At 44.2% G+C, this 15,213-nt stretch overlaps 1 protein-coding gene across 3 annotated transcripts in view; it reads right to left on the reverse strand.

The window, feature by feature from the left end:
* Positions 1-15,213, reverse strand: part of Dab1 (DAB adaptor protein 1) — a 1,164,537-nt gene that overhangs the window by 52,820 nt on the left and 1,096,504 nt on the right. For all 3 annotated transcript variants that reach the window (XM_058581502.1, XM_058581503.1, XM_046451102.2), the window contains one exon: positions 11,579-11,638. In XM_058581502.1, the coding sequence (XP_058437485.1) occupies positions 11,579-11,638 (60 nt within the window). The remainder of the gene's footprint in view (positions 1-11,578; positions 11,639-15,213) is intronic.

Consider the following 15,213-nt stretch of genomic DNA (forward strand, 5'->3'; position numbering starts at 1 on the left):
CAAATCCCATCCTCTTTCAACATTCTACTTGAACTGCCACTGATGGGTGAAAACCTCACTGAACTCCTTTAGGCAAAATTTCCTGGCCCTCCACAGTTACAGCAATTGTAATTATTTTCATATGTCTATCATCTTGAGACGGATAAGATTCTTAAGCGGCCAATCTTCCTCATCTTTCTATTCCTAGGTGGAACATTCTCAGCAAATGTTTGCCCAATGGATGGATAAATGAATAAAAAAATAGAAATTAAAAAAAAAAACCAACAACAACACACCTTTCTAGCAATTGGAGCTAGGGATCATGAAAGCAACAAAGGTCTGTCACTAGGTATGTGATCTGAAGACAGATAGGAATGGTCATCCACACCTGTCCCAAATGTTCTTTAGAGATTCATGCATTGAGGGGAGGCTTAAAAAGATAACCCCTTTTTAAAATTCCTAATAACTCTAGGACTATAAGAATTCAGGATTCTATCTCAGGACAACTTTTATTAAATATGATTAAAAAGAAGTCCACCTAAGAATCATCAAAAGGGGCAACCTTCTATTTCATTCGTGGGAATACATCCATTCAGACTCCCTTCTCTCACTTTGGTACAACCTCCTCTCGTGTGACATCTATGTTAACTGCGTTGCCATAATTATAATTTCTCTACAATGTGGTGCTTAATGAGGAAGTGAAACTGACAAATGTTCAGACGAGATTTAATCCAATTATGCAACATCTTGATCCAGATTTCAAACTGAAGGAAAAACCAACTGCTGAATTGTGAATGAAAATTTATTTGCCATAAAAGATGGGAGTTGTTGGGGTGGGGGAAGCAGGGAATAGTTACTGAGAGGGTTCCTGCAATTCTTCACGTTAATGGATTGACTCTTCTACATTAGCAGCAGAGAGGCTGAATTAAATCCTGGGCAAGGAAAATCAACCAAATGCTGATTGTTAGGGCACAGGGGCCTCGTAGAGATACACGCAGGGTTTGTGGAGGGTGGGAGGTGGTGTCGGGAAATGAGAATCTCCCTGAGCTTCAGAAGAGGGTGGCTTTTAAATGATATTTGTTCTTTGGAGCCCACAGATGTCCATTTAACACCAGGAGAAGGAAGCAAAGTGTCAGGCAGAATGAAGGTGCAGGATTGAACTGAACAGGACCCTGGCCATTCGGACTGTGGTGGAATGAGGAGAGGTGCTCACAGCCAAGAAAAGGAAGGTTGGGCCACAGGAGGAAAATGTGCTGCTTGGTGACAGGGGTAAGTGACGGGATCTCTTTAAGCCTCAGTTTCTTTATATATCAATCACAATCCTAGGATTATGAATGCTGAAAAAGAGATAAACTGAATCCAGAGCCCAGGTTGTTCATGGCACACGGCAGATGCTTGATGAATTCTATCTACTTCATTCACAGCTGAATTAGCCTTAAATTCTTCATAGATACCATTAGTGCCAGCATTATAAAACAAAGAAAGGATCCGGATCCGAGGCTGAACATCAAATTCAATCATTAGGATTTTTGTTAGTTTCTCCCAGGGTGGCTCCTTTTCAAGATCTATCAAGCAGATCTGTAGCCCATATTTCAAGCTCTGCAGAAGGAAACCATGAAGGAATACTGTTTTTAGGCACCCACTTTGTGCCCAAAGCTTGCCCAGGGATCTGACTTGATTATGATCCCTGATAAATTGCTTTGCACCCAAAGCACCATCATCACAGGGCAAGTCCGTGATTTAGTCACTATGAGTTTCACAGTGGGTCACCCTAAAATTTTGATGCTAATGAAGAGTGGGATAGGTTTACGGGGTGCCTGACTTGGTAGCTGAGACCCTAGGCGTGGGATTAGGAGGTAAATATGGATTGACATGGTGGCAGATGGAATGTGAGGGTAGATGGATACTTTTGAGCTCCATGATGGCATCCCCTTCACTACACAGGGTGCCCTGGGAATCTGTTCCTCTACCCCCTGAACACTGTTAGACACAGAGCACTCCCTACTCTGAGTGGCTGTCCTGGCTTCTGAAAATTAGCTCAGATGGTCTGAAAGTTCTTTCTTATCTCAAGCCCAGATTTTCTCTCTCGAGCCTCTTGTTTTAATCATAAAACATCCCATAAAATATTAGAGGCAAGTGGGAACAACCTTCTCTAGGTATTTTCTCTTCTAGGGTCTCATGAAAGAAGCCCATCATCCTGTTTGCAGAAATTGCTTCCCTGGAAGATTTACATTGTCCTGAAAGCCTCCCAGGTGCCCAAGATGTTTGGAAGGTGGAGGTCATCATTTCCATTTTGCAGAGAAGGAAAACAAGTCTCAGGAAGTTGAAGTGATGCCCAAGTGTGGAAAGAGTTGTGGGGAAGGTGATGTCTGATCATTCCTTTCAGTTTCTGAATTCATGTTTCATCAAAAGAAATTTGACCATCTAAGTCCTTATTTACCTCTATGCCCATCTTTTAGGTCTCTCTCTTTCAAAGGCAAAAAAAAAAAAAGTGAGAAAGATAGAAAAAGTTCTGCTAGAATACGTTGACCGGTTATTACTGATAATCAGAAAGTCTTTTATGCCTAATATAACTACATAAAAGGGTTTTACACTGGGCAATTATATGGTGAAGGATAAAAGATCTTTTTCAGGCATAAGAATATTGCACGGGGGAACGAGGACAGCGAAGAAGAAAAGCACTAGGTATTTCTCCTGCGAAATGATGACAATCACACTAAGGTTCAGGTCTGTACCATTGAAATAGTTGACTGTGAAGGTTAAATTTCTACCAAGTTCAGTGTCACGGGGAGTAATAAAGTCTGAAACAGGGTGCTCCGCAGCCTGTGACCGCACCTTCCCACTGTGGTCCCACTGTGGACTGGAATCATGTTTGAAGGCTAACGGATGCAAAAAGCACTAAATAATGAATGCAGTAATATGAGGCTCCGCAAATGCCTTCCTCCAGAATGTGCATTTCTGACGGTCACAAAGAGGCCAGGGTTTTTGCCTAGAGAACACATCCAGCATCACTGGGTGGCAGATACAAAGATGACCCGTATTCTCGCCTCTCCTCGAGATGGGAACTGATGATAATGTGACCATCTCCGAGTTCTGTGGGGTAAAGACAGCAGGCCTAGGAGTCAGAAGACCTCAGCCATGAGCCTGGAGGGTGCTTTCATTTCCCATCAGCCTGTTCACATCCTGCTCACCCTCACGAGCTATTGCCTAAGCTATGCTTTCCTTCTTAAAACCTCCCTGTCTCTCCACTCACTTAACATTTTCTGTTACCATGCTTTTATGCCATTGGCTTTCAGAGACTCAGACATTAAAAAAAAAAAAAAATATATATATATATATATATATATATATATATATATATATACCCATGTATTTAAGATCGCAGGAGAGATTATTCCCTGTGCAAAGCTTCCAGATGCGTTGACCAGGGAAAGAGATAAAAATGAATATTTCTAGGAGTGAGTGGGATTAATCCTTATCTTGGCTTAGAGTTTCTTGGAAAGGGTTGAGGGGAGCATAGTATGACCCCAAGAGGCAATCTGCTAGAAGGGGACATCAGAGGTTCACATTAACATATAGAAACAGGAAAGGGTTGAGCATCCTAGCTGATGGGCCACAGAGGGTTAAAACTGGGGCAAGGATAAGTGGGCAGAAGAGAGGGAAGTATGGAATCAGCTTTCCCTCTGTACCTGGGCCTTAGTTAACTGAACCAGCACTTTGATCCCATCAGTTGATACACTGAGTGTCCAAACCTATTAAGGAATAATTAATAATTCTAACTGGGTACTGCCCTAAAGTTCTGCAGTCCCCTGATCCATCACGGTTCCACTTTACCGAGGGTACCTTGAACAATAGAAGAGGGAGGAGGAGCTGCTGACTGAGATTCTAGGACACAGGTGGAGGATCCTGTGGCCTGCAAGGTGTGCCCACATGCTTTTCCAGGGCAAGGGATTCCCCAACCGAAATCTCAAGGAAAGCAAAAATCCTTAGAAGAGCTATTTCAGAGATTGTGATAGTTCTAAGTGATTCCTGTCCTCTAGGAGCTCACAGAAAAACAGGGAAAAGAGATGGACTAGTGGCCCACAGCTGCTACATTGAGTTCTCACTGCTGATTCTGCCCTGTGGCTCACTTGGTCCCTAGGGAAAAAAAAAAAAAACTCTAAGGTAGGAGCTGGTGTTGGCTCCATTTTACAGATAAGGAAACTGAGATGAACTGAAGTTCCCAAGCTAGGAAATGGTGAAGCAGGGATCAAGTTGTTCTTATTCCCAAACCCACACTTTAAACCACCAGAAAATACTGCTTCTTGAAAAGCATAGTAAAATGTGGTTACAAGTTCAGAGAGGTATGTTCCCAAAAAAGAGCTTTCCCCAGGGGCTTGAGGGAAGCTAAAGGCAGAGAATAACACTTCAACTGGATCTTGAATGTTGAACCAAGAAAAATTTCAAAAAGAGCCTTGGAATGTGAGAGCGGGATGGAGAGGGTTATGTGGTGCCTGAGGGCCTGAGGTCACTGAAGCTGTGACCAGGAGAAAAGATTCAAGGGATGAAGGTCATGGAACAGGAGGCCAGGTTACTAAATGGGCTGTCTAGCTGAATAGTGAAATCTCCTCAGATAATGGCCAAACCAGGAAGGCAGCAAAAAAATGAAATAGCAGAGTCAACAGAGAAAGAGTATATCTCAACACTTGGCTATCATCACTTAAGTATTGATTTTACACAGAGACTGTAGGAGGTTGATTCATAATAGACCACTCTCCTCACCTCTCCATATAGTCATGCCCTTCTGCAAGGAAACTTTGCGATGATTCTTACCAAGGGGCAGTGGTTCCTCCCCAACCCCTGAATCTGGGACCGATTCATGAATTACTTTGGCCAAAGACTGTGCCAGACATGATGAACCTAGGCTTCCAGAGGCTTTGTGTACACCTGCTCATGTTCAGGAAACCTTGCCACCACCCTATGACCATGACCGGCTTGACCCACTGGGGAAAGGAGGAGGCACACCTGGAAGAGAATCCTGCTGTTTCAACTGAAAATACCCTAGACCACTCTACAGCCAACCCCTAAACATGTGAGCAAGCCCAGTGAAGACAGGCAGAGCTACCTACATGGCCCACAGCTGACCATTGACCTGAGAGTTGAGGAATTCAGGGCAAAGCACACTAGAAGATTCACACAGCTGACCACTGTGAGCAATAACAAGTGCTATGGTTTCAAGCCACTGAATTTTGGGGTAGCTTGTTTTATATCAATATTATGCATGTGTGCGGGCACACACAGACACACACACACACATACACGCACACACACACACATACACGCGCACACACACACTCACACCTTTTTCCAACAAGACCCTAACTGAAGTCTCTGAGATGTTTTTTATATTGTATGAAAAAAGAACTTTCAAGTCAAATAAAATCAAGAAAAGTTCAGTTGATATAATATATATTTACACAATCACAATATATTTGTGTCATTTATTAATGTACAAATATATACTGCATTCTCAGTATATGTTAATGCATGAAAACTCTAAAAGTCTTTAAGAATTAATGTTTGGATTTGCTTGGAAGCATGTAGCTGGCTGATGCTCTTTGAAACCTCAGTGGGCAGATTTTCCTTTTTACTGCTCGGAACCCAGAGAAACTTCAAGAGCCACCATGAGTAAGTGTGAAGATGGTTTTATCACTTTCAGATTTTACAGCTATATAAACTTTTAATTTTTAAAAAGAAAGTCTGTGGCTGAATATAGTCTGGGAAGTGGACTGGGCAATTGATGTGTCTAATTTTGTAGAATCTGAAACAAGGCAAAAGTATGTGGAAATACTATTAAAATCCAGGAATTACACTGGTTTTCAGATGAGAATCTGGCAAGATCACTGTGCTTGGAGTTCTTTCTCCAATCTTCTTTGGAACATACAAGCGGTTCCAGGGGTTTCTGGATCAGGACACTAGGCTGATGCTTAATTCTGTTGGATTGTTATCACTACTATTTTTATAACGTCCAGGCTCCTCTTCAGGAAAAGAACTTCGATGACCTGAACCACTTTCCATAGGGCTCCAGCAGGGAAATGCAACCCTAGGCAGTGGGGGAAAAATAACCCCCCAAAATAGCTCTGCCAAACAAGCAAAATGTTTTGGCTTGCCTGATGTAGTGCTCCCGATGTGGGAGGAGAGAGATGGCAGGTGTGTGCGTGTGAGCATTCGCATGCGTGTGTTTAGAAGGCCATCTGTCAGCCTGGTGATCCAGCTAGGCACAAAAACAACACACATTTATGGCAGCTGAAGGCAGAACAGGGCAGATCTGTTGAACACACAGTGCAGGAAGGGCGGGGCCAGGATAATGTTGGCTGTGAGAGCAAACTCTGTTTTAGTTTGACATGGTGCCTTTGGCCCCAGAATGAACAAGAACGGAACTGTCTGACCATAGGTGAGCTTTAGATCTAAAGGCACTCCTTTATTCCTTCATTCCTCACCATGGTTCATTCATTCATTCACTCACTCATTTACTTCCTAAGCAGCTACTCTGTGACAATGCTGTCTGGTATAATAAGTCATAATGAATGTGGCACTGTTATGGCTTGAATGTGTGGTGTCCCCCAAAAGCTTATGCCTGAGACAATGCAAGAAGGTTCAGAGAAGAAATGATTGGGTTGTGAGAGTCTTAATCCAATCAGTGAATTATCCCCTGAAGGGATTAACCCGATGGTAACTGAAGGCAAGTAGGGTGTGGCTGGAGGAGGTGGGCATGGGGGGCATGGCTTTGGGGTATGTATTTGAATCTGGCAGGTAGAGTCTCTCTCTCTCTGCTGCCTGATCATCACATAAGCTGCTTCCCTCCACCACAGTCTTCCACCATGATGTTCTGCCTCACCTCAAGCCCTGAGGGATGGAGCTTCTGCCTGTAGATTAAGACCTCTGAAACTGTGAGCCCTTAAATAAACTTTTCCTCCTCTGCAGTTGTTTTGGTTGGGTCTTTTAGTCACAGCAGTGAAAAAACTGATAAGAACAGACATGATTTCTGTCCTCAATGGACTCATGATGCAGGAGGGATGGAGTGAAGGGGACCAAATCTCAGTAAGTAGTTCAATGCAACAACATTTATTAAATATTTGTTAGTCGTTAAAGCATACTGAGTGATTGCAGAACTCAATGAATTGGTTTTCCTCTCACCATTCTATAGGTGAGAAGACTGAAGCATAATAGAGCAAAGGACTCACTGAAGGTGCCATAGCTGGTCAGGAAGCCGGATTTAACTCAGATCTGCCTCAAAGAATGTGTTACAACCTCAGTCCTCAAAGGCTAATTCATAAGGTTCAGGCCATGTGCCAGCTGCTGAGATGACAGAACTGCAGGAGATGTGAATTTAGCCAAAGCTTTTGGGGAAAGCAAAGTGCAGTGGTTTCCATGGATACATTAAGAGAAAATGATGGTCCATTGTGATTGTTGCAAAGAGAAGTATGGGGCTACCCCAGAAAGACTGATGACCTGTCGCGGGGAAGGAAGGCTTCCCAGCAGAGGTGTGCATTCACTTGGAGCAACTGACAAGCCAGCTCCCTGAGAACTGTCTGCTGGAGCATGGTTTGTCCTAGCAATACGTAGAAATGTTCCCAATCGAGTTCACATCCAAAAAAGGCAAAGGGTGAGTATTTCTTTCTTTTAACAGATGATGACAGAGGATCAGAGATGCAGAAAGCTACTTAGACAGCCCCAGTAAGTGGTCCTGGAAATAGTCATGCCCACATGTGGCTCTGAAGAGTAGACATCATCTTTTGGCACTAGTAGGTGATTTCCCCCATTAGAGCTGCAGGCTGATCCAGTCATGAGCTCTCTGTAGACCTGGATCCAAGGGAGGAGACACTAGGTGGAAGTTAGAGCCCCAGCCCACTGGGCAGTTTCCCTTCTTGTGGGGAACTTGCAGAAGGCGTTAGCTCTCTGGGAGATGCTTAGCATGTGGGTTGGGTCATCCCTGGCTTAGTTGTCTTCCTGGCTAAGGGGAAGGTGACAAAGGGTTAGACAGTGAGATCATGGCAGGGGTTTTCAGGGCACCGAGTTGAGTTGCTCTAGACAATGAGTGCTCATCAGAGAGGCAAGGGGGGAAGCTAGAGGGCAGCAAGGTCCCAAGGGAGGGAGGGACTTGGCGGGGACTTGGAGGGCTGCTGGGAAGTTGGGTGAGTGGGACTGACTTTCCAACACACATACTGTTTTCTCATCAAGTTAGGTTCAATTCCCCTTTTGGTAAGTGAGGATCCTGGGATGCAAGGATAAGAAAATGTACCAAAATCCCACAGGAAATAAGAGGGGAGCTCACATTCAACAGGTCCCACCTGTCTCTATGAGCTTTTACCTCCTGCCTCTGTTAGGCTTTTAGGGATGAAGCCTATGGAAAATAGCTGTGGAAAGTTGTCATCATATTAGAGGAGATGGAGATTCTATGGAAAGAGCAAGTGAGGGCCATTATAGGTCACTCATGCAGCCCAGAAACATCCCAAGCAAACTTCTAGTACCTTTAGTTAAGTGCAGTTTTTGGAGTCAGAAATACAGGCGATTCCCTTCAAAAGAAAGGACCAGAGATTTTTCACAAATGCTTTCTACAGAATAAGTCATCCATCTATTAATTAAATATTCCATAATTGCAGGGTGCCTGCCCTCCACCCACCAGGGCTTACTTCTGGTGATGCAGGTCCCCAGGAAGTTCATGTGGGTGACAGGGAAGAAGAGGAGCCATTGAGAGAGGAATGACAGGTCTGGGAGGCACAGGGCAGGGGTGACCAGCTGATGCTGCTCAGAGCAGAAGTCCAAAAAGCTCTGGAGAACACAGAGCTTGAAGCCCATGTTGGTGGAGGCCTGTAGGGTACAGATCAGGTGTGACTCCCCAGAAAATGAGGGTTCAGCAGGGCTAGGGGACTTGGGACAGCCTGCATCTGTAAGGACATGGAGCTTGGACTTTGGTTTTTTGAAAGCACAAAGATGATGGGTCTGAATGGTTAATAAGTTCACAAAAACCAAGGTGGGAAAAGGAGCACATTTCCTCATGTACCTAAACCTGTCAGGGGCACAGACTGAATGGGAGGCAGCTGGGCAATAAGGGCAGGAGGAAACAGAAATGCAAAGAGCAGGGGTGCTCAGGGACAGGGGCCTAAGGAGATTGGAAGTCTGTGAGCAACACCACACGGACCAGAGTCCCTCGACTCAGGTGGGTGCATTGCAAAAAGGGACAAGCGTGCCCGGAGCGTGAGCAGAAAGACTCCTGGCTCACAGAGGCAGAGTTTCAGGTTTGGAAGGGATGCCAAGGGTGCCTCCTGCTCATCCATTCATTCAATGTTGGAACTCCTGTCCAAAACGTGGTCTTCAGCTCTGCTTGCTTAGGTCCAGGGATGGAGACCTTGCACTCTCAGGTGCCAGAATTCCCTGCTTGTCAGGAAGGCCACCTGTGCTTTCAGCTACAATTGGCTTTCTTGTTCTGCCACCCACTGCTTCTAGTTCCATGATGTGGCCTCCACAGTGGCAGGATGGCCCTCTGCCAGGCTGTGACCCCTGGGAGTCCATTTCCATGTCTGTGGTTCCTTTTCTCCAGGCTGTACATTTTGTGGTTTGTGGAGAACAGGCTGTCACCTGCTTTCAGTTATTCCATGGTGTACAGAATAGCAGTTTTCAGGCTATAACTAACCCTGAGTTATTTCATTTTATAATTAGCTACTCCTTTTATGAGCTACTCCATTTTGGGTTTAAGTGCTGAAGTAGAACGGCTCTACACCTTATTTGTACAAGTGAAAAACCACCATCTGCCTAGCACAACCATAAGGCACAAACTGAAAAATTAATTGTGCCAATAAAAATGACCACCTGTGAAATTAATGAATCAATCGAAAGCACATGGATATGCAGGGGTGTATCAGACTCATATCAGAAAAACCAGACCCACGAGCTTATCGAACACACCAGACCACCAAATGAAGCAAACCCCTCACTAGAGGTCCATAAAACGGGGAGCATCTGAGACTGGCTACAACAGCACCCTGACCCTATCACCCAGTTACTGATCATGAGTCTTGCCCAGGAAAATCTCTACAGTGACAAACTTTGCCATCTTTGTCCTTGGGCTTCAGCACAGCGCAGTTTCTCTTATCCATGATGACAACAGTGCATGGCCACTCCAAGATGACCCTCTCAGAGACTGATGTCCATCTGGACCTTGGCCTAGAATAAGTTCCTGTGCTTTGACAGCTCTGTGCCCTGAACAAGTTCGTCAGCCTGGTTCATAATTTTATGTGACCACTTTCAGTGACTCTTGACATTCCTATCTGCTGTCCACCCGTGCTTTCAGGTCAGCCACCTGAATACCTACAGCTCCCTTGGCCCTTTCTTAGCCTTTCTGTAACACATGTAACATGTGATGTGTGTTGAGTGTTACAGATATCAGCAGTTACAATTGGAATAAAAGAACTGGTGATTGCCTGGCTTAGAATTATTAGGTGACTGATGAGTACTTACTGCTACCGCTGAAAGTGGTGTAGCCTGTGGATTTGTTGCTTTTCAATAAGTTCTGACATTGTGGAAAGACACAAACATGTTTGTCTATGTTAACAACATAGATTGCTCATGACAGGGTCCTTCATTGCTCCTAATGAAATGGGGTTTCAGATCCCCTAATTAACCTTATCTTGAAACATGAGAGTATGCATTTATTTCTCTCATAGCAGGAGATACAGAACTCATAACAATGCTCTAGATACAATCATTTTAGCTTCGCAGAAGCTCTGTTAGGGTAAGAGCTGGGATTCTTAAGTATGTGTGAGATGAGGGAGATCGATAGTGATGAAATACCCTAGTTGTCTTTTTTTTTTTAATATAGATTGTGGCAAAATCACAAGTACCCCTACTGAAAAACCTTCATTGGCTCCCTAGTGTTGCCTGAATCACTATAGAGGTTACCTTCTGAGTGGCAGTTTGAGGTTCTAAATATAAATCCTAGAAGTAGCAGTGGCTTTAGATATTGAAGATCTGGGGGTTTTCCTTCCTGGCTCAGGTTCCCAGGAGTCCCACAGGGTTGAGATACACAGGACACCACTATCCTTAACGTGGTGTGCCTCTTGGGTTCTCTGCAATCCTGCTACACATGACACATGACCTTTTCCAACAATGTCTTGCTCACAACTGGACCCTTACATACCCTGAAGGCCCTGCCAACCCTTCTCCTATTACAGTCCTTCCGAAACTTCACCACTTTCAAGTTGGAATGGGCAAGTTTCCTCAATCAATCAATCATCAATCAATGACACTGTCCTCTATCTTGACCAAGTATAGTAAAGCCTTGTCTGGAGTCAAGGAGCAGCTGAAACCCTGAGTTCCTTGGGCAGGGTGGTTCGTATGGTTTGACCCACTCCCATACACACAGGACCAGGTCTTATCCCGACTCACCCCCACCCCCTTCACCCCTCCCATTCCTGCCTCATGCCTTTTTCCCCAGGCCCCATGGAGGAGTTGGCAGCAAAGCCACCTGGGCTGCCATACTCATTCCAGAAGAAGAGTGCCCTCCACAGGCCGCAGGCACAGTGTGGGTACCAATCCAGCAACAGAGGCAGGATGTACTTACACTTACAGGTTGACTTTTTGGCACATCATAAACACCTTCCTTCTTTTGGCTGGTGGGAACCTATAGAAAAATCAAATTCAACATAATCAAAACACTCTGGTATTCCTTTTTCACAGAACAAAGCAGCCAGACTTCAACTGCAAGCTGGCTAAGTATGTGTGAGATGGCCCCAACCCCAAGGGACTAGCTGTGAAAGCATCAAGCCAGGCTCTTCCCCAAGGAAAACCAGCTGGAGGGAAGGGGGTCAGGAAGGAGTGTTGGCAGGGCAACTCTGCTCTGGGGCTTCCCACAGAATTACAGAACTGGAAGCTGCAGGACGTCAGGAAAAAATAATCCTCATTTCACTGAAGACAAAAACTAGGCCCAGGGAGGTGACATAATTTGCCTGAAGTGATTAAAAACAGTTTATAGCTGAGTTTACACTGTTCAATGCTAAGACTAAGATCCAGGCTGTAAAAATACTGTTGATACCAGGATCCTAGCACAGATAGAGCTTCTTTGGGGATCATGTACAAACCATCTGATAATCACCGAAGGCTTCATTCAGGAAAAGGCCCCACATGGCACAGAAACCATGGCTCTAGGATCCAGAAGATCCTGATTGGCTTTTAACATTTGCCTGTATCTTCCTCCCTCCCTCCCTTGCTCATCCATCTGGTCTTCTTGGGCCACATGTATTAAGCATAATACCCTGAGCAGGTCATTTAGCTCCTCTGAGTTCACTGTTATCAAATGGGCCCTATCAGCTCTGCCTCATGCTCAGGTTATTATAAGGATCAAATGAGAAAATGGATCTTCGATAAATAAAAACTATTAGGCACCATGACACTGTAATGTGTTAGCATGACCATTTCTTTTGCACTCATACATTCTGTATGTATGAGCATATTTTATGACATTAACAATAATGTGTCCAATACTTTTCCAATCAAGGACTTTGAATGGATACATTCCAGGTTGGAAGCAACCATTAGCTGTTTCTTCCCCAGCAACTGCCAGAGCTTAGCCTCCCCTTCAGGGACCAAGCAGCAGTGGATTTCTAATGCTCTGATTGTGTGTCTTTTTTAACCAGCCTGAGGCTCATCAAGAGCAGCCTTGTAGTCTCATCCCCAACAGGCACTCTGTAATCATCAGCTGTGTCAATATACCAAAGGAAGTGGGAGAGAGTGAAGAAAGGAAAGGTATTTGCCAGGCATGGACCTGTTAACCATACTCAGGTAAGAGAACATGAGCTTATACTTTCCAGTTCCTTGGTCATTTTCATTCTCGTTTAACTTAAAATTCTTATAATAGGCCCAAGAAATTGGTCTTATCATCTCTCTTTAAAATTATAGAAAGTGAGGCTTAGAGATGTTAGGGATTTTGCCCAAAGCTTCAAAGCCTGGTGGGGTTCAAACTCAAACCTAGCCCTTGCTGACTAAGACCTTTCTTTCCTTCCTTCCTTCCTTCCTTCCTTCCTTCCTTCCTTCCTTCCTCCCTCCCTCCCTCCCTTTTTCTTTCTTTCTTTTTTTCCCCTGGTACCAGGGATTGAACCCAGGGGCACTTTTATCTGAGCCACATCCACAGCCCTTATTTATTTTGAGACAGGGTTTTTCATTAAGCTGCTGAGGTTGGCTTTGAACTCGCAATTCTCCTGTCTCAGCCTCCTGAGCTTCTGGGATTGCAGGCATGAGTTATCATGTCTGACAAGACCTTAATAGAATGCACTAACATAGCCTGGGCACTTTTTGTGTGCTGGGCATTGTTCTAAGCATTTGTGTTTTACACACATTCTCAAGGAAAGCGCTGGTCAAGTCTATCAGGACTCCAACTGTCCTGGTGATGCAGAAGTGGAAAACGAGGCTGAGAGAGAGTCCAGTGGTCACTGTCAGAGGAAGCCAGGAGCTGGAGCCTGGGGAGTTTACTTTTGCTTGCTGCAGTATACAGTGTGTGTGTGTGTGTGTGTGTGTGTGTGTGTGTTTGATATCACATCCTAAGTTCCCAGAGGTTCATGTGCATTCTTGCAGAAAACAGAACTGTTGAGTGAGCACGGCTGTGAGGAAGATACCCTTCCAGAGGCACTTTGGCTAACCTCAGTTTGCAGGGAACCAACAAAGAATGTAATTTTTTTTTCTCCCAATAACTGGGCTCCATTGAAAAGGAATCCTCTCAGAATGTCTATGGAGTCCTTGCAAATGAGGGCCAATAAATTACCAGCCCTCACTTTTGTTTTCACTAGCTCACCCTTTACTGAGCAAAATGAACAGCATTCTGTTCCCCGTAATTCACTGCTCACTACGGGCACTTAGCACAGTTGAACCGCGGCTGCCTCTCAATTATCCCTGCAAATGGAGAAGAAGCCATGCGATGGATAAACCCAAACTGTGCATAATTGAAAAAGCTTTCCTACTTGGCTCTCCCATGGGTGAGATATCAATCTGCCTGTTTGTCCTTTAAGATTTATCTCAGCTGGGACATCTCAGAAGACTTTCCTGCCCTCCCTAGGCCTGGTTTGCAGCCCTGTTTTGTACTTTTGTAAGCTCAGGTGCATCCTCTCATTAAAAAAATAAGAGCTACCAAGAATCTGTTATGTATCATGTGCTGTGCCTTTCCTGGGAGAAGGACAGTGAACAAGACGGATGTGAGCCTTGATTTGATTTAGTGAAGGTCCTTGTCTTGTTTGGGGAGATGGAACAGTTATCAGTCTACTAATGTAGAGTGAATGTAAAATATGCTTAATCTTTTTCAGGGAAGTTATTATATCACACTGCAACTGTTCCTGGTTCTGTGATCCCACAACTCTGTAAGCTGCTCAGGGCAGGGTGGATACTTTATTTTCCTTGTATTCCTATCTGCAAATATCGGCTAAACAAAGAACCATCTAATCATGCAGGATGGATTGCATGGGTGCCAAGGTCTGTGGTCCTGGCTCTCATCTCCATTCTATCTATACAGACCACTGTGGTATCAAAATGTGGCAGAAGGGACAAAATGATCTGGTTTCTAATCCTGTCTGTGCTACAGGCTATTCGACTCAGATCACTTCTCTCTCTGAACCTCTGTGTTTCCTTATCTGGTTCTCAAGAGCATCTAAGCTTTATCAATAAACCCCTTTAGGATAGAAACCATGCTGTGGTCACTATTTCTTCCTCAGGGGCCTGGCACATGCTAGGTGCCCATAAATACTATTCTGAATGAATGAGTTCATTGATGTTAAATTACTCTAAAAACTACATATTAAGTACTGTACACAGAGGATACTTTTACTTCTGCAATGTGTTCATTAATAAGCATGGTGAGGCAGTTCAACATGTATTGGGTGACATAAGACCAGAGCCTGGCCATTTTAAAATGATGAAACTTGACACATGTGTAGTGATTAACAATGATTTCTGAATAAATGAACTTGAAAAATTCATTGATCTCAAATTATAAGTAGGAAGATCTTGCTTATGTAGGCAGTTTGCTAAGGTACTCAAGAACAGGTACTTAGAATTGGAGATCCTGATCTTGGTGGAATGGTTTTTCTTAGGTTGAAAATGACAGTCATGGTAGCTGTTCTTCCTATCTCATCGAGTCAGTGGAAGAGCTGAAATTAAGAGGTGTGGAGGGTGCTTTGTATAGTAAAAGTAAATATTTTCAATTTCAATCAAATG

This window comes from Marmota monax, unplaced genomic scaffold (assembly GCF_021218885.2).
Source record: "Marmota monax isolate L192 unplaced genomic scaffold, Marmota_monax_Labrador192_F-V1.1 WCK01_AAM20220418_F8-fsc00023, whole genome shotgun sequence".
NCBI lineage: Eukaryota > Metazoa > Chordata > Mammalia > Rodentia > Sciuridae > Marmota > Marmota monax.